This window comes from Mixophyes fleayi, chromosome 12 (genome assembly GCF_038048845.1).
Source record: "Mixophyes fleayi isolate aMixFle1 chromosome 12, aMixFle1.hap1, whole genome shotgun sequence".
Taxonomy (NCBI): Eukaryota; Metazoa; Chordata; class Amphibia; order Anura; family Limnodynastidae; genus Mixophyes; species Mixophyes fleayi.
In genome coordinates, this window is record NC_134413.1 from 82,009,345 (window position 1) to 82,029,734 (window position 20,390).

The window sequence follows — 20,390 nt, forward strand, 5'->3', positions numbered from 1 at the left end:
GCCACGTGGCGTACGGATCGCATGGCTAAACAATATTAAACCAATATACTTTCGTTCATCCAATCACACGACTTCGACACCGCACTCATACTTTGACATAAATGAGCTTAATTTTGGAGAAGAAAAAAAATAAAAGTTGACTTTAATGAAGAGGGTGGTCTAAAGGAAAGTAGGCATGATTTTGCGTCATAGGTTTTACACATTTATCCATGCACGTATATGTCTTAGCTCACAGAAGATTGCACACTTTAACACAGACAAAGTTCCCAGATGTGGAAGGAATGTGGGTATGTATGTTCTAGGGCAATAAATAACGTATTTGTGTAATATTATATGCTCTGTGGGGCTGCATGTTTTCCAGTTGGTAAATTACCTCCAGTGGATCCAGCAATTCTCTGGTTGGGTTTCCTGATAATAACGTTACTGTAAATGGATTCCTCATGTACTTTCAGCAGCTGGATGTCTTGTACCATCTAGATAGTAAGAACCTCTCGTCTTCTCTTTCGACGTCATTCAGGAAGTTAAGGACATTTCCTTAATAGACCTATTGATGGCTCCTTTCATTTACTTGATGGACAAACTAATTGGTGTTATGATGTCACAGGATACAGGAAACTGATGACATGTAACAATTTCCTGGGGAGATATATATTTACTATTGTACATATTTACTATACAGTGGTTCATGTTTGATTAAGGAGTTGTTGGCCCTATGCGGTTTTTCCAGGGATCTGACATGGATGGAGACTCTTTGGTACAGATTTAGAAATATAGACACCATATATAACCAAGAGGACATTTTTAATGTCATTAAAAACATTCAAAAGAACAAATTGAATGAGTGTCTTAATAGTTACAATCACCATCACACCCAGCTGTGGGTTACGTCACACAGACACATATCTCACCGCAGTGTACGGTGACTGTTCCTTTACTACAGCTGTGGGTTACGTCACACAGACACATATCTCACCGCAGTGTACGGTGACTGTTCCTTTACTACAGCTGTGGGTTACGTCACACAGACACATATCTCACCGCAGTGTACGGTGACTGTTCCTTTACTACAGCTGTGGGTTACGTCACACAGACACATATCTCACCGCAGTGTACGGTGACTGTTCCTTTACTACAGCTGTGGGTTACGTCACACAGACACATATCTCACCGCAGTGTACGGTGACTTTTCCTTTACTACAGCTGTGAAGTATTAAATGTAGGATGGTTCTTCTAACAATTACAGAGAGAGATATTTTGTGGGCTGTAACAACATCTATGAGAATACAGCCTATTTATTATATGACAAACAATAAAGTGAAAATGGTGCTGTGACCGGTCTATCAAATGGCCACTGAGCTCCTTTTTGTTGTATTCATACTTTTATGTGTGTATTGTAAAATGTTTATCTGATCTAAGGCTGGGCCGACACGTCTCTACATATTATGCCATATTATTCTTTCTTATCAGTAATGTATCAATAAAGAGTCTTCAAATCATATTTATTATTTTATTTGTAAGTTGATTCCAGGACCCTTTGTTCTCTGAGTATAAAAGCTGGAATGCAGCCAGAGGGGCTCAGACTGGACCTGTATGATGAAAGGTGCCAGAGTTTATCCTGATGTTTTTCCAGCTTCCGTGTGGAAGGAGGAAGGGGCCTGGAAATTGACTGTTACTTGAACATATGAGATTCATGAGTCATTAACTCTTTAAAAACAGAGAGAACCTCCTTCAACCTGGAAGGCAAATTTTTCAAATATTTGTATAAATATTAATTAAGTTCAAGACAAAGATACACAAATCTAAGTAATGTAGTAGGTGGCTGCTGTCGTCTGAATGCCTGATAGTTCATCAGGTAGAAAAATGAAATCTGAGAACAAAAGTAAAGAACAAAGCGCTGAAGAGTGTACTAATTGTATGAATAGCAGTATCATCATCATCATCACCATTTATTTATATAGCGCCACTGATTCTGCAGCCCTGTATCAGTCTCCGTACCGATGCAGGCTCACCAATTTCCCAGAATCTGCGAGTGTCTCCCAATGGAGTGATGACAAATCAGTCCTAGAGGTTCAGCACCTGATCTGGCTGAGCAGGTTCCAGGTTTACACAATCTCCTCTGGCTCTGACAGAGTACGGATTTCCCCAACAACAACCTCAGATCCTTACTCCCTCCCTGCGCCATCTCCCCAGGCCATGATTCATTTTCATTGGTGGTGGATAGAATCAAGGTGGTAACAGAGGTGGAGGTAGAATATGACCTCAGCAGGAGCCCACCTTCTGTTTTCCTGCCATCAAGTCTGGTTTGGGACATGCTGGGACAGTGGTCAATCAATAATTAATCCCACCTCCTGACTGTAGATAGAGTCCAGACCCTCCTGTTCTTAACCTCTTCCCCTACTTTGTGATGTAACATGGTCTCCAGCTGCTCCATGCTTCCTGTGGGGCTGCCATCCCCTCCCACTGACTGACAGACCGCGCTGGCCCGATATTCCCACTGGTCTCGTCACAACTGTATTTGGTTTATAGATCCAAAGACATTTTGTTAAAGACAGCTGACAGAGCCATGTGCCATGCAGTCTGGCCTCCATGTTGTAATGTTGTCTGTGTCCTCCATTTTGTTATGTCTTGTGGATCTATCCTCCATCTTACATACTCTCTCTCGCTATTAACAAAGACATATAGATAACCACACAGATATATATACTGAAATGTGAGATACATACATTCATACACATGGAGGAAAGGCACATTTACACATCGACTGAACAGCTGAAGTAGGCAATGTATTGTATTTGATGTATAATATATTATGCTTTCTACACTGTTATTATATGTGTAAAGACTGTTACTGAAAGTACCTATTGTTAATAAGAATACATATTATCTTAAATGAGACTTTGTGGAAAACCTTTCTTGATATGATATGTATTATTCCTGGTATTATACTGTGGGAATCAGAGTAAATGGAGCAGACATTGAAATAAAATTATCTCTAAGAACTTGGTATAAACTAGAACCTGCCCCTTGTGAGTGATAATGATGGAAGGTATTAACTGGTCAATAGCAGCTTAGTATATTTGCATGGCAGACCCTCGGGGACATAGCACCGGAATAGTCACCCTTTTACAGACACATAGTAAAATAAGGAAGCAAAATATAGTGTAGTATATATAAAATCAAGTGTAATTACAAATGTATAAACTGTATGTACAAGCAAACAAAGAGCATTTATCTGAGTGGTATATACTCAGAGATCATTGATCAGTCCTGGAAAAACTTCAGCCCACCACTGTCCAATTATGGAGATACAGGTACCAGCAGGTAGAAGATCATCACAGAAGAAGAAAGGTGCAGAATGATTGTTGACCCTACGCGTTTCATCTTACTAATAAGACTTCATCAGAGGGATCCAGTTGTAGTAAGTCAGCCTAGTGTAGGGATTGTTCTACAAGGCAGGTGAGTGATGAGCTCCATTTATCAGTATATCTCCCAGCCTAGGCAGAGCTGGATTAAGGCTCTGGGGGGCCCGGGGCACTTTAGACAGGGGGGCCCCTATGATGTAACATGGTTATCATTTTATACAAATGCACAGGCAATACAGTGTGCACTGCTGTTAGGTGCACACAGCTCTACCTTCATATGCAGTACAGTGTGAATCGGGACATACCTCCCAACTGTCCTTGTAGTCGGACTCAATCCAGACTACACGAGACAGTCACCCAAATTCAGGACTGCCCGACCAGATTCAGGACAGTTGGCAGACTGTCCTGCTCTCTCCTACCTGTTCTTATCACTGTCCCCACCTGTGACTGCTGGTGTCTCAGTTGCTGCTTGTCTGGATTCTGGAATGTTGGAGGTCCTATATGGAAAAAAAAATGGGTACATGAAATTTTCAAAAATTCCAACCAGCCCCAGCATTAAAACAATGGTATTCCCTTTTAATATATAAACATATTTCCCTCCCTCCAAACAGCCCCAGCAATAAATTAAATGCCGTTTAAAAAATATAACCATTTCCCACATCCACGGCATTAAATAATTCATATTCACATTTAATAAAATGACCTAATTTTCCCCAAAACAGCCCCACATTCATTTATGAACTTCCAAACCACCCTAGCATTAAATTTTAAGGTCCAATCACCCCATTTTAAATTGATAGACCCCACTATTAAATTAAATTGCCCCACCATCACCCCACAATAAAATAGCACCCATTAAATAATTAGCATCCACCTGCAATCCACCATTAAATTAATAATATAATGTGTGAGGGAAGGGAGGTTTTTAATATAATGTGGTAGGTAGGTTAACATACTATCCCCTCTCCCACACATTATATTAACATACTACCCCCTCTCCCTCACACATTATATTAACATACTTCCCCCACTAACTTTGTTCTATCCATGCGCTGTATGACCTTGTTTCTCTTCACACATGGGACGGCACCTGTCACGTGGTGCACGTCCCATGTGACACCAATAGCAGGCCACACATAGGAATGGGGGGGAACGGATCGTAAGGATCCGTGGCCAATAATAGAAGGTGGCTGGTCTCGGACGAGGGGCCAGCCACCAAGTAATAGCAAGTAATAGAGACTTGGGCCAGTGCAGGGACCGGCCCAAAATAGTCTTTTTTTTCTGTCCAGCCCAGCGGGCATATGCCACGCAGCTCCCCGTCCCAGCCCGCCCCTGAAACTAGCATTGATACTGCACATTAAAAAAAAAAGAAATACTGATAAAATGATATCAGTTTTGACTATATATATATATATATATATATATATATATATATATATGTACATACACAGATACATAGATAGATAGATAGATATTATATAGATAGATATATCAAAACTGGTGTCATGTTATCAATGTCTCTTTTTTTTTTTATGTGCGTTATTAATGCTAGTTTCAGGGACGGGCTGGGACGGGGAGCTGGGTGGATATATATGTGTGTGTGTATATATGTATTATATATATATGTAATATATATATATGTAATATATATATATATATATCTCTAATAATGATTAGATTATTAATGATTATGACCCAGAACAACTCCTGTCACCCACAGACACTCAGACCCACTCATATCACCTACAAACATTCAGACCCACTCCCATCACCTACAAACACCCAGACCCACTCCTGTCACCCACAGACACCCAGACCCACTCCTGTCACCCACAGACACCCAGACCCACTCCTGTCACCTACACCCAGACCCACTTCTGTCACCCAGACACCCAGACCCACTCCTGTCACCCAGACACCCAGACCCACTCCTGTCACCCACAGACACCCAGTCCCACTCCTGTCACCCACAGACACCCAGTCCCACTTGTCACCCACAGACACCCAGTCCCACTCCTGTCACCCACAGACCCTCCCCCCCCCATGTTCAGTCACCTTTGGTCAGGCCTCTGGTTGGAAGGTTTAGCTGACCACACTTCATGGGCGCTTTGATCAGCCCCTGGGGCACCGCTGGCTCTCTTGTCTATGAAGCCGTCCTGGGATTAGGAGCTGCTGCGGCTGCACATGCGCAGCAGCTCTATTTCGGCCTCTTAGAATGTACAGCAAGTACGAAAGGTCCCTTTCGTTATCCCAAATGCGCCCTCTTGCTGCAGTAGGAGGGACTTACAAATGCTGCCACCACTGGACTCCTATACCGGCATCCAGTACCGGGTTTCTTCTGGGTAACTGACGCTGCTAGCGTATCTCATTGCTGGTGTACCTGGGCTGATACTCCTGATCTCTTGCGTCAGGGATGCTGTGGATGGATCCCCCCTGGCCTATCACACTGACCAGGGCTGCAGGGTAGCAGGCAGAGCGGTGGTGCCGGAGAGCTGGGTCCAACCTCAGAAACAGATGTTTTCAAGCAGGGTCTTGAAGCAAAGAGTGATGTTTTATTTCGCTCAGGTGCCCTGACAAGGACAGTTCCACTGACTAAAGGTATCAGTGGTCAGTTCAGATGGAACATCAGAATGATACATTTCATTGTACAGGACAGTGCTTTTTATACAGATTGGGACACAGGCTATTTTTAGAATCGGGATGTAACCTGTTTACCAAAACATAGATTTACATGCATTGCAAAGCTAACAATATTTATACTTATCTGTGAAATTCTAAAAACTCTGTGATATCTTGCATCCTGTTTTTAGGAAATCTAGCAGTACGTCTTTAATTAAACCTTCCCGTCTTCAAGTGAACCCTCCCACATCAAAAGATCCAATCAACATAAATCCTTTCATTAGACAGTCGCAGAATACACATTCCCAAAGAAAGGTACAACCCCAAACAAAGCATTTCCTTACACCAAGATATACAAAAGGCTTTCAAAACGCAGCCGGCATCATGTAATTAGCTACTGCGCACGTGCCAATCATAGCATGTGCAGTCTGCGTTTAAAGACGCACAAATTTACACTGTGCAGCAATGGGTAACGTGTACAGGAGCGATCACTTCTTCATGATGTCCCTGAGCTATACAGATTCATAAGTGGATCCATGGTGTGGAGACACAAAGGACTGGATCAGATAATCCATTTAATATTTTAATATAGATGAGACTTGATTCTTAACATATCTGGTACACGTATAATAGAGCAACGTGCACATACTGCCCACTATTCATACTATTACTACACTATTAGACACCTTGTTCTTTTCTTTTGTACACAGATTTAATGTTTTTACCTACTATATTTAGGAAGTACTTAGATTTGTGTATTGAACTTAATTAACATCTATACAAATATTTGAAAAATTTGGGTTCAGCACCTGTACCAGGTTGAACGAGGTTCTTTCGGTTTCAAAGAGTTAATGACTCATGAATGCCAGATTTATTGAAAAGTTTAACTTTATTTTAACAATCAACATAATATAACAGTGAGTAAATTAAATATTTAGCTTCCAATGTTGAATCTCATATGTTCAAGTAACAGTCAATTTCCAGGACCCCTCCTCCTTTCACACGACAGCTGGAAAAACATCAGGATAAACTCTGGCACCTTTCATCATACAGGTCCAGTCTGAGGCAAGAGCCCCTCTGGCTGCATTCCAGCTTTTGAACAAAGGGTCTTGGAATCAACTTACATTTAAGAATATGAACATGATTTGCAGACTCGTTATTGATACATTACTGATAAAGAATATATTCTCGCACATGTGCAGAAAGCATCTGAGACTCCGCCCTGGCATAATATGTAGAGACGTGTCGGCCCAGCCTTAGATCAGAGAAGCATTTTACAATACACACAGAAAAGTATGAATACAACAAAAAGGAGCTCAGTGGCCATTTGATTGGCCGGTCACAGCACCATTTTCACTTTATTGTTTGCCATATAATAAATTGTTAGAAGAACCATCCTACATTTAATACTTCACAGCTGTAGTAAAGGAACAGTCACCGTACACTGCGGTGAGATATGTGTCTGTGTGACGTAACCCACAGCTGAGTGTGATGGTGATTTTAACTATTAAGACACTCATTCAATTTCATCTTTTGAATGTTTTAATAACATTAGAAATGTCCTCTTGGTTATGTAGGGTGTCTATATTTTGGTGCATATAGTCTTGTACCTTCCTAAATCTGTACACTACCAAAGAGTCTCCATCAATGTCAGATCTCTGGAAAAACCACATAGGGCCAACAACTCCTTAATGAAACATGAACCACTGTATAGTAAATATGTATAATAGTAAATATATATCTCACCAGGAAATTGTTACGTCGTCAGTTTCCTGTATCCTGTGACATTATTAACACCAAGTAGTTTGTCCAACAAGTAAATGAAAGGAGCCATCAATATGTCTATTAAGGAAATGTCCTTAACTTCCTGAATGACGTCCAAAGAGAAGACGAGAGAGGTTCTTACTATCTAGATGGTACAAGACATCCAGCTGCTGAAAGTACATGAAGAATCCATTTACAGTAACGTTATTATCAGGAAACCCAACCAGAGAATTGCTGGATCCAGTGGAGGTAATTTACCAACTGGAAAACATGCAGCCCCACAGAGCATATAATATTACACAGATACTGCTATTTATTGCCCTAGAACATATATACCCACATTCCTTCCACATCTGGGAACTTTGTCAAAGTGTGCAATCTTCTGTGAGCTAAGACATATACGTGTATGGATGAATGTGTAAGACTCAAAATATTCTTTAGACCACTCTCTTCATTAAAGTCAACTTTTATTTTTTTTGCTTCTTCAAAATGAAGCTCACTTATGTCATAAAGTATGAGTGAGGGGACATCGTGACTGTATTTACTACAGATCATATTTCTGTGTTTAAAAACATTGGTTGTACCGATGTTTTAAACATTGATTACAAAACATTGTTTAGTCCTTAACATTAGATGTAGAATCAATGTTAACTGATGACAACCGGTGTTTCTATTTTTTTTTTTATTTTTTTTAAGTAAACTGGCTACTTAAACATATAATACATTAATAAACTTCTGAAATAATCCTTATGCTTATCTAAATCTAGGCTTACAGTGTGTGTGTATCTATAATATAAATGCCTAGTGGCGTGTGTTAGTCTGTCTGTGTGTGTGTGTGTGGAAAAAATAAAACCAAGCTGCAGCGCCACCTGCTGGGCGGAGTTATACACTGACCTACTAAATTCTTAGTGTGTGTGGAAAAGAAAATTCAGAAAGGGCTGAAATTTGGTATACTAAGATGTTTTTAATTTGTTAATTTAATTTGTTAATTGTTAAAAGTGTTTATAAAGATTTAAAAAAAATATATATATATTTCTTGAAGGAGAAGTGACAGTGGGGAGTGGTTGGTGGTTGCCAGGGCTGACAGTGGGGAGTAGTTGGTGGTTGCCGGGGGTGACAGAGCAAGAGGAGTGTGATACTCAGGACCGCTGAGAGAGATCCCTGTGTCTGGATAGACATCTGAATAGATGTGGCGATGAAAATGAAGCATGAGGTGATGGAGAAGAATGATGAGGTGGTGACATGTGGACAAAACCACGTTAAAAAAGGGCGCTTGCGTCGGGAAGTAACGCTCTTCCCCTGAGGAGGCCTGGGCTAGGCCCAAATGCATGACAAGACCGTTTTTAACACCTTAAGTAGCTTGATTTGACTAGAATGCATGAGTATCATGCACGGGTTAACTTGTATTTTATATATATATATATATATATATATATATATATATATATATATATATATATATACACACACACACACAAACAATGCAAAAATTATGAAGATGTGTGCATTTTTTTAGAAGTAAAACATGTTTTGGGTTGAAGCAAACTTGTTATTGCGTAAAAAAACAACATAAAGCATTAACAATAACTAGTAGAACTAAAGGAAACAGCTCACTGGTACTACTGCTCACTGACAGGGCTATTTATTTCTTTAAAACTAGACTTGCAATAGTAGCAACAGGTTAATAAATTGAACATATAAAATATCTAAAACTCTACATACACTACAACATACATTGAAACTGGTAGTTTGTTGTTTTTTGCAATATCGGGGTATATTATTGGGGTAGATTAATGATGGGCATCACACTGAGGGAACCAAACACAGAGGGGGAAAAAAATTGAATATGGGAGGAGAATATTGGAAAAATTCTCTCATCCGCGTTCTGCAAAAATCATAAATTTAAATGTAGCTTCCCCTTTATCCTATTGCTAGTTTTACTTTTCAATTTAACCAGAGAATAGGCGTTCTGAAGGAACCAAGTGACCAGTTCTCAAATATTGTCTCACTATTTTGCCCAGATTTGGGAATGTTTTTTCCATCAGCCTCCAGAATCTTAGTGGGTTCTCCTTTATTTTCTCTGGCGGAGCACCTGTAACCAGCCAGCCCTGCAACCAGTGACTCACTGCGAGCAGCACCAGAGGCAGTGAGCCAGGGGTGGGGCTGTCCTATGTGCTGCTGCTGATTGGCTGACCAGAGTGTCTTTCACTGTCAGCCACCACCCCAGCAGCAGCAGCCAGTTCAGTGTGTATATGGTCAGACTATCTTTAGTTGTGATAGACAGAGAGAGCCAGTCAGCAGTTAGTGCAAAGCACCACAGTGTAATTAAAAAGACAAATAAGAAACCACCATTGGTAAGCATCAGAAAACATAGAAGGAGAATCTACCGGTGGTGGGGAAACATTGGATCCTCACCATTGCAGGGTTAAACATTGGAACCATCTAACCGATGCTTCCGATGAAACATTAAATGTTTCCCATCCTTACTTTAAACCTCATTAAAACATCTCGCCCTGCAAAACAAACTCTAATTATTCACATGCTGGTGAATGTGCATCTAAACCACATTCAGCAAGGAAAGTCCAAATGCCCTCAGCCCTTACCATAGGATGAAGCAAAGTTTTGCACCACTGCAGACACATCTTGACCCACTTAGCCATGGGTATACCACATAAATGGCAGCATTTATACAAAAATAGCTGCATGGCATCACAGAATTACATTTACAACGTGGGACCGAACTGTTGAAGCTTTATAATCAATCCCCATTGAGAATGTAATAGATTAGAGAACTAATTATATAAACCTTCCCACACCCTCAATTAGAGAGTGAGTATGAATAAACATACTGTAGTGTCTCAGCTCCCATATTATACCTCCAACTCATTGTCAGAATTATATATTACTCAGTACCATATTTAACAACAAAGAGTTCTCGTTATTACCGTGGACAATATCTAATAGAAAAAATAGTTCCACACGAGTAATCTGTTCCAATCGGACTTTCCCTGAGTATAAACTATATAAATATATATATATATATATATATATATATATATATATATATAATGTATAAGCCTATTTTAATTTACATTAATAAAATTAAATGCTTTTTTAATATTAAGAGCACGGTTGCTCCTCGTTTGATGTTCAATTGCTTTTCTACTATGTGTATTTTGTGATATTCAACAAGATCTTGTTTGTTTGTTAACTATTTTCCTCATTCAGTACATGAAAAAGACTTCTCATTTGTGTGAGTTCTCTGATGTCTTATAAGACCTGATTTCTGCGCAAAACATTTCCCACATTCAGAACATGGAAACGGTTTCTCACCTGTGTGAGTTCGCTGATGTTTAACAAGATCTGATATTTGTGTAAACCATTTCCCACATTGAGAGCATGCAACTGGTTTCTCATCTGCATGAGTTCTCTGATGTCTGATAAGTATTGATTTCCGTGCAAAACATTTCCCACATTCAGAACATGAAAATGGTTTTTCACCTGTGTGAATTCTATGATGAGTGATAAGTTTTGATTTCCGTGCAAAACATTTTCTGCACTCAGAACATGGAAATGGTTTCTCACCTGTGTGAGTTCTCTGATGTATAATAAGTTGTGATTTCCATGTAAAACATTTCCCACACTCAGAACATGCAAATGTTTTCTCACCTGTGTGAGTTTTCTGATGTATAATAAGTTGTGATTTCCATGTAAAACATTTCCCACACTCAGAACATGCAAATGGTTTTTCATTTGTGTGAGTTCTCTGATGTATAATAAGTTGTGATTTCCATGTAAAACATTTCCCACATTCAGAACATGGAAATGGTTTCTCATCTGCGTGAGTTCGCTGATGTTTAACAAGATCTGATATTTGTGTAAACCATTTCCCACATTGAGAGCATGCAACTGGTTTCTCATCTGCGTGAGTTCTCTGATGTCTTATAAGACTTGATTTCCGTGCAAAACATTTCCCACATTCAGAACATGAAAATGGTTTTTCACCTGTGTGAGTTCTCTGATGAGTGATAACTTTTGATTTCCGTGCAAAACATTTTCCGCACTCAGAACATGGAAATGGTTTCTGACCTGTGTGAGTTCTCTGATGTGTGATAAGACCTGATTTCTGTGCAAAACATTTCCCACATTCAGAACATGGAAATGGTTTCACACCTGTGTGAGTTCTCTGATGTAGAATAAGTTGTGATTTCCGTGCAAAACATTTCCCGCACTCAGAACATGGAAATGGTTTCACACCTGTGTGAGTTCTCTGATGTCTTATAAGACCTGATTTCTGTACAAAACATTTCCCACATTTAGGACATGGAAATGGTTTCTCACCTGTGTGAGTTCGCTGATGTTTAACAAGATCTGATATTTGTGTAAACCATTTCCCACATTGAGAGCATGACATTGGTTTCTCATCTGCATGAGTTCTCTGATGTCGGATAAGAATTGATTTCCGTGCAAAACATTTCCCACATTCAGAACATGAAAATGGTTTTTCACCTGTGTGAGTTCTATGATGAGTGATAAGTTTTGATTTCCGTGCAAAACATTTTCCGCACTCAGAACATGGAAATGGTTTCTCACCTGTGTGAGTTCTCTGATGTATAATAAGTTGTGATTTCCATGTAAAACATTTCCCACACTCGGAACATGCAAATTGTTTCTCATTTGTGTGAGTTCTCTGATGTATAAAAAGTTGTGATTTCCATGTAAAACATTTCCCACACTCAGAACATGGAAATGGCTTCTGACCTGTGTGAGTTCTCTGATGTGTGATAAGACCTGATTTCTGTGCAAAACATTTCCCACATTCAGAACATGGAAATGGTTTCACACCTGTGTGAGTTCTCTGATGTAGAATAAGTTGTGATTTCCTTGCAAAACATTTCCCGCACTCAGAACATGGAAATGGTTTCACACCTGTGTGAGTTCTATGATGTCTTATAAGACCTGATTTCTGTACAAAACATTTCCCACATTCAGAACATGGAAATGGTTTCTCACCTGTGTGAGTTCGCTGATGTTTAACAAGATCTGATGTTTGTGTAAACCATTTCCCACATTGAGAGCATGCAACTGGTTTCTCATCTGCATGAGTTCTCTGATGTCGGATAAGAATTGATTTCCGTGCAAAACATTTCCCACATTCAGAACATGAAAATGGTTTTTCACCTGTGTGAGTTCTATGATGAGTGATAAGTTTTGATTTCCGTGCAAAACATTTTCCGCACTCAGAACATGGAAATGGTTTCTCACCTGTGTGAGTTCTCTGATGTATAATAAGTTGTGATTTCCATGTAAAACATTTCCCACACTCGGAACATGGAAATGGTTTCTTATTTGCGTGAGTTCTCTGATGTCTGATAAGCATTGATTTCCTTGCAAAACATTTCCCACACTCAGAACATGGAAAGAATGTATCATTTGGATGAACTATACTATTTGTAAAAACATCTCTGTTTGCAGTAGAACATTCCTCATGATTAGAGGGATCAGATGATTTATCTGCTCTGTGAAGTATTGGATGTATATTTAGGGTAATGGGGTTCTCTCCAGGAGAATCTTGTGTGATGTTTTTGTTATCTTCTATTACAAAATCTGTAGATAAAAGAAGTTGTCCCTCCGAGATATTCCTGCGTTTGCATTCATCTGCTGGAAATAAAATAAATGTATAGATTATAATGCCCAATATTTTCATACTATGAGGCAAGTTCAAGATGTTTTCATTTAAACTAAAAACCCTTTGTTACAATTATAAAACCACATTACGAACATTGCATGGGCTCATTCAGATTGACAGGCAGGCATGGCCACATTAGACAACTCCAGCCAAAATACAGACTTTGGCGAGTAACACTTCCCAGGTATACACACTGCCCAGCTAGCATCATAGAACAGGAAGCTTCATTAGCCAGTGACATTGTCCAACTAGACACTGCCCTCATACGCAAACACTGGAGCCTCGGAAGCAGAGCGGAAGGGAGTTAAATTATCAGCAAGTCCGGGCCATGGGTGTATACTAATCTTAGGTCTCATATCCTTACACAGAGCAGAGAAGAGATTCAGGATATTGTAGGAGAATGGAGCAGAGCACAGATTTTTCTGTTGCCTAAGTTTAAAAAAGCAGAAGGTCAAAGAATGGTATAGAGACAGATCAGCAGTAGAAGTGCAACGATTGGAGGAGAGATGATATGCAAGACAGGTTGTGTGGTTGTATTTGCATATCTGCCAGAAAGTGGAGTTTGTGTGATGTGTATGTTGTGATATGGTGTGTGTGATAATCTGGTATTTTGCATTAGTATTACAGTGTTAAGCTGGGTTCACACTACAGGTTTTTCACCCAATTATCGGTCGGATTACAAGATAAACGACTGTTAGGGCCGACATCACATTACTGTGTACACTCCCACAATCATGTTTTATTGTAGCAAAAAACATTGTATCATTTGATTTGATTTTAAAAACTGTCTAAAATTTGCCCACCAACGATGGAACGATGTCGGGCAAATTTGGAAGGCTGAATGCACTCACAAACAGCAGTGTCGACGGATCTCTATAGAATGTACAGTCACAATCATTTCAGCAGATGGTTATGACAGATTAACATCATAGATCGGAAGGTAAGTCGTGTAGGTGTGTACACATTAATCAGCATGCTCAATGGTACTTTCAATCGTTGGCATAATCTTCAGATCTCTAATCGGGAGACATTTTCTGTAGTGTGTACCCAGCTTTATTATACAACTAATTATGGATCAGCTATTCATGGATTATTACACAGGGAAGATAATGGGTAATGTCTTACCCATTAAAGTGCTTAGAAAATACAGTTAAACTAGACAGTTGAACAAACATTGAAGACATCTAGAAGTAAATGACATCTGCTGCAGCCTTATTCTGCTACTTCTCTGATTGCACAGGACATTACAACTAGGTAATTGTTTTTGTTTTTTTGTTTTTTTTTTAAATAAGTTTTATTAGTAACATCTTATCTTGAACAGTATTACAAAATAGAAAAATTATTGAAAGGTACATTAGTGAGATGACAAATGCACATATAAATTGAACAGTATGTATAACACTCTCTCACAGAACTTTTACAATACAAATTCAGCTGCATATCAGCATGGTACCATGAAGATGTTATTTTGTTTTAAATCATACAAATAAGGGGGGAGAAGATAAAGAAGAGGGGTTAAGGGGGTGGTACAAGGCAAGATGGGGGAAGGGGGGAGAACAGATTGGGAGGGTTAGGGGAAGGGAGGAGGAATTCACGCTTTTATGTTTTTAGAAGAAGATAACAGTTCAATCTGGTATTTCCAGTAACAAATCGGGCTCAACTAGAATTGAAGCAGGGGTTGGTTGTAATATAAAGCCCAGGGAGATCAGACTTTGTTGAAGGACACAGAGGAGCCCCTAAGCACGCTGGTGATGTGTTCCATCTGATAGGTGTGCCAAATCCGACCACAGACCATTTGGAGCGTTGGAGGCGTGGGGTTCTTCCAGGAGGCAACTATTTGACAGGTAGCTGCGCTAATTATATGCCAAAGAAGCTTATGGGTGTGTGTTGGAAGGTCTGGGAGAGGTAGAGGCAATAATACATGCTTAGGATCGGAGGGCACAGGAGTATCGAGAATAGCTGTTGCTAATGCGAAAACTTCTGTCCAGAACGGGCGCAATTTGGGGCAGTCCCACCATGTGTGTATGAAGGTGCCAGTGTGGCCACAGTCTCTCCAACATGTTGGACTTGTTTTAGGGTATATAATATGGAGCCTAGAGGGAACGTAGTATCATCTATGCAGCAATTTATTGGCATTTTCTTTGATACGGACATTTATGGAACAACGTGTTGTCCACTCATAGATGTCTGACCATTCCTCTGGATCTAGAGATGTTCCCAAATCTGCTTCCCACTGTGTCTGAAAATGGTCCTTGGCCTCCGTGGAGGTGGGAAGTAGGGTATTGTTAGGTAATTGTTTTAATTTCCTCATTTTGCGCTATTTTACTCTTAAATTCCAATGTTTGCCAAATTATTTTTCTTGCTCTCCTTTCCATTATCTTTAGGACTATATCATCCTTCACCCTTCATGCAACACACACTTTTGTCCACATTGCCCCTTCATTACTTCACTCACCTCTAGTGAACACTCATGAACTGTTGTCCTATTTAAATTCAATAGTTATAACAGCCTCACCCTGTCGCCAGAAACTAAAAGGACACATATCTTACAATAAAAATTCCCATCTTTCCTCCTCCCTGCTTTTATTAGCTGGTGATATATCACCTAATCCAGGTCCCCCACACTTCTCCCACACATATGTATCTGCACACTACCGAAATCTGGCAAACCTGAAAGGCATCACCTGTCTCCCATCTCTTCCAAAGTCGTTTAATTGTGCCCTCTGTTTACAACAAACTTACCTCGATACACAATCTCTTCCTCTCAAACAACCTCAACCTTCTGGCAATAACAGAAACATGGCTCATGCAATCAGATACTGCCTCACCTGCAGCCCTTTCACATGGTGGTCTCCATTTCACCCACACCCCCAGACCTGGAGGCAAACAAGGAGGTGGGGTTGAACTACTTCTGTCCCCACAGTGCACATTCACAGTTCTACCAAATGTCCCGTCACTCACGTTCACATCTTTTGAAGTACACACTGTTAGGATTTTTAACCCATTCTCTATGCGTGTTGCTGTGATCTATCACCCCCCTGGACCACACTAACAATTTCTTGAACATTTCTCTGCATGACTCCCTCACTTCTTATCTACTGATATCCCCACCATCATAATGGGTGATTTCAACATCCCTATTGCTAATCCACATTCAACTGCTGCTTCAAAACTGCTCTCTCTAACCTCCTCACTTGACCTCTGCCAGTGGATTGGATCCGCTACTCATCAGGATGGCCACTGTCTTGATCTTGTTTTCTCTAGACTATGCTCAGTTTCTAATTTCCTTAACATTCCTTTACCCCTCTCGGATCATCACCTTATTAGTTACTCGCTCACTCCCAGTTCTTTTACCTCCTTCCTGTCAAACTCTTCCAAGCCTCCTCATACCCACAGGATTATTAACTATATTGATGTTCCACAGTTTTCCACCTCTCTCCAACACCTTCTCTCCCCAATTTATACATTCTCCTCCCCTAATATGGCAGTTGCTCATTTTCACCATATCCTAGCAACTGCCCTTGATCAAGTGGCTCCAGCGACCCTTCATACTCCACATAGACTTCATTGTCAACCATGGCACAATAAAGTAACACAAAATCTACACAACCTTTCTCGTAAAGCAGATTGTCACTGGCGTAAATCTTGTACCTCTAATGATTTCATCACATATACTGCCATCTACCACTTCTATCGAAATGCTCTGGACACTGCTAAACAAACATACTTACAATCTCTCATCCATGCTCAGGCTTCTAAACCCAAATGCCTTTTTAACACATGTAAATCTCTTCTCAATCCTCCCACCCCAAACCCTCAGACTACAATCAGTTCCCAGGATTTTGCTTCCTATTTTAAGGACATAAGATCCAACTTGAAATGGTATCATCTCCCTCGACTAGCAATCAGCTAAATTCCTTCTCAGCACCCTCTGACACCCTCTCTACTTACGCTACCTCCTGTCCTCTCGATCCCATGCCCTCACAAATTGGTAGGTCCATGTCTCCTGTGCTCATTTCATCTCTAACTAAATCTAATTTATCTCTCTCTACTTGTATCTTTCCATCACTATTCAAGCACGTAGTACTCCTATTCTGAAAAAGAAAATTCTGATCCAAACTCTCTCTCAAATTACTGTCACATCTCTCAGCTCCCATGTCCCTCCAAACTTCTCAAGAGAATTACCTACACTCACCTCACACGCTTCCTTTCCTCAAACAACCTATTGGGTCCTCTTCAGTCAGGCTTTCGCTCTCAACACTTCAGAGACTGCGCTGACCGAGGTTGTAAATGATTTGATCATTACTCTCTACTAATTCTCCTGGATCTCTCTGCTGCATTTCACACTGTTGACCACTCTCTCCTCATAAAAACACTACAATCCCTAGGTCTTCCAGACACTGTCCTATCCTGGTTCTCATCCTACCTATCTAATCGCTCTTTCAGTGTTAATTTCTCTGGATCCACCTCTGCTCCGCTTCCTTTATCAGTTGGAGACCACAAGGCTCAGTCCTAGGTCCTCTGCTATTCTCTATCTACACCACTTCTCTTGGAAAACTAATGAGCTTCTTTGGATTTCAGTATCATCTCTATGCAAATGATACACAAATGTATCTATCCTCTCCTGATTTCTCACTATCTGTGTTGTCTCACGTTACTGACTCAATTTCTGACATTTCGTCTTAGATGTCCTCTCGCCAACTCAAACTCAATCTTTCATAAACAAAATTAATAATATTCCCACCCACCGATAGACGCTTCCTGCCTGACATCTCTATTTCTGTTGATAACATGACCTGAAATCCCACCCCACAAGCTCACGGTCTAGGTGTAATCCTTGACTCTCAACTATCTTTTGTTCCCCACATCAACTCTATATTTACATCTTGCTGCATACATCTAAAGAACACTTCCAGAATACGCACACATCTCACACAAGACACTGCAAAAACTTTTCATCATCTCCCACATCGACTATTGCAATTCCCTCCTTACTGATCTTCACAAAGTCAGACTCGAGCCCTCACAATATATTTTGCATGCAGCAGCTAGATTGATTTTCCTTGCAAATCATTCTTCCGCTGCTGAGCCACTTTGTCAGTCTCTACATTGGTTTTCTGTTTTTCAACTAATCCAATATAAAATTCTTCTACTAACATACAAGGCCATCAACAAAATTGGACCAACATACATCTCCTCACTTGTCTCAAAATATCTCCCAACTTGACGCCTCCGTTCTGCACAAGATCTGCGTCTCTCCTCCACTCTCATTACATCCCCCCATTCTCGGTAACAGGACTTTATTTGGGCTGCACCCACTCTATGGAAGTCACTCCCTTGCACAATAAGACTTTCCTCTAGTCTTCAAACCTTCAAGCTTTCTCTGAAAAACCATCTCTTTAGGGAAGCTTATAATATTCCTCAATCACCCTCTTAATCTCCCTAGGTTACCCTATTACCACCATCTACACAGCTAACACAAGACAACAACCCTTTGACCAACATAGTTGTGTGACTGAACATACAGCCCACTAAATACATTTTAACCTTTGCATACTAGCTTGACAAATATGCAATATGATGTAGCACTTACCTTGTGTATCAAACTCCCAATGCCCCATAGATTGTAAGCTTGCGAGCAGGGCCCTCCTACCTCTCTGTATGTATTAACCAGTATTTTTGTATTACTGTTTGCTCCCAATTGTAAAGCGCTATGGAAGCTGCTGGTGCTATATAAATAAATGTTGATGATAATGATGAATGTCACATGTCGTAGTACACAGAGAGAGTTATGGTTATTGTCACAGGAGGTAGTGTACCGAAGGTTCATGGGTAATTTCATGGAGTCAGACTGAGGTTCCATGAGATACACCAGACAGTGTGAGGAGGAGACTGGTCAGATCTCTGGGCTGGTAGCACACAATGATATGATTTGAGGAGGAGACTGGTCAGATCTCTGGGCTGGTAGCACACAGTGATATGATGTGAGGAGGAGACTGGTCAGATCTCTGGGCTGGTAGCACACAATGATATGATGTGAGGAGGAGACTGGTCAGATCTCTGGGCTGGTAGCACACAATGATATGTGAGGAGGAGACTGATCAGATCTCTGGGCTGGTAGCACATAGTGATATGATGTGAGGAGGAGACTGGTCAGATCTCTGGGCTGGTAGCACACAGTGATATGATGTGAGGAGGAGACTGGTCAGATCTCTGGACTGGTAGCACACAATGATATAATGTGAGGAGGAGATTGGTCATATCTCTGGGCTGGTAGCACCCAATGATATGATGTGAGGAGGAGACTGGTCATATCTCTGGGCTGGTAGCACCCAATGATATGATGTGAGGAGGAGACTGGTCAGATCTCTAGGCTGGTAGCACACAATGATATGATGTGAGGAGGAGACTGGTCAGATCTCTGGGCTGGTAGCACACAGTGATATGATGTGAGGAGGAGACTGGTCAGATCTGTGGGCTGGTAGCACACAATGATATGATGTGAGGAGGAGACTGGTCAGATCTCTGGGCTGGTAGCACACAGTGATATGATGTGAGGAGGAGACTGGTCAGATCTCTGGGCTGGTAGCACACAGTGATATGATGTGAGGAGGAGACTGGTCAGATCTCTGGGCTGGTAGCACACAGTGATATGATGTGAGGAGGAGACTGGTCAGATCTCTGGGCTGGTAGCACACAGTAATATGATGTGAGGAGGAGACTGGTCAGATCTCTGGGCTGGTAGCACACAGTGATATGATGTGAGGAGGAGACTGGTCAGATCTCTGGGCTGGTAGCACACAGTGATATGATGTGAGGAGGAGACTGGTCAGATCTCTGGGCTGGTAGCACACAGTGATATGATGTGAGGAGGAGACTGGTCAGATCTCTGGGCTGGTAGCACACAATGATATGATGTGAGGAGGAGACTGGTCAGATCTCTGGGCTGGTAGCAC

At 40.8% G+C, this 20,390-nt stretch overlaps 2 protein-coding genes across 3 annotated transcripts in view; one reads left to right on the top strand and one right to left on the bottom strand.

Annotated features, from left to right (window-relative positions):
- LOC142108562 (uncharacterized) overlaps nucleotides 1-20,390 on the top strand; it is a 365,380-nt gene that overhangs the window by 42,705 nt on the left and 302,285 nt on the right.
- The window catches only part of LOC142108561 (uncharacterized), a 47,177-nt gene that overhangs the window by 20,603 nt on the left and 6,184 nt on the right, over nucleotides 1-20,390 (bottom strand). The window contains exon 7 of one of the 2 annotated variants that reach the window (XM_075192315.1): nucleotides 11,079-13,406. In XM_075192315.1, the coding sequence (XP_075048416.1) occupies nucleotides 11,079-13,406 (2,328 nt within the window). Of the gene's footprint in view, nucleotides 1-9,522; nucleotides 13,407-20,390 lie in introns of those variants that run through there. The other variant, XM_075192314.1, reaches the window with a different exon arrangement.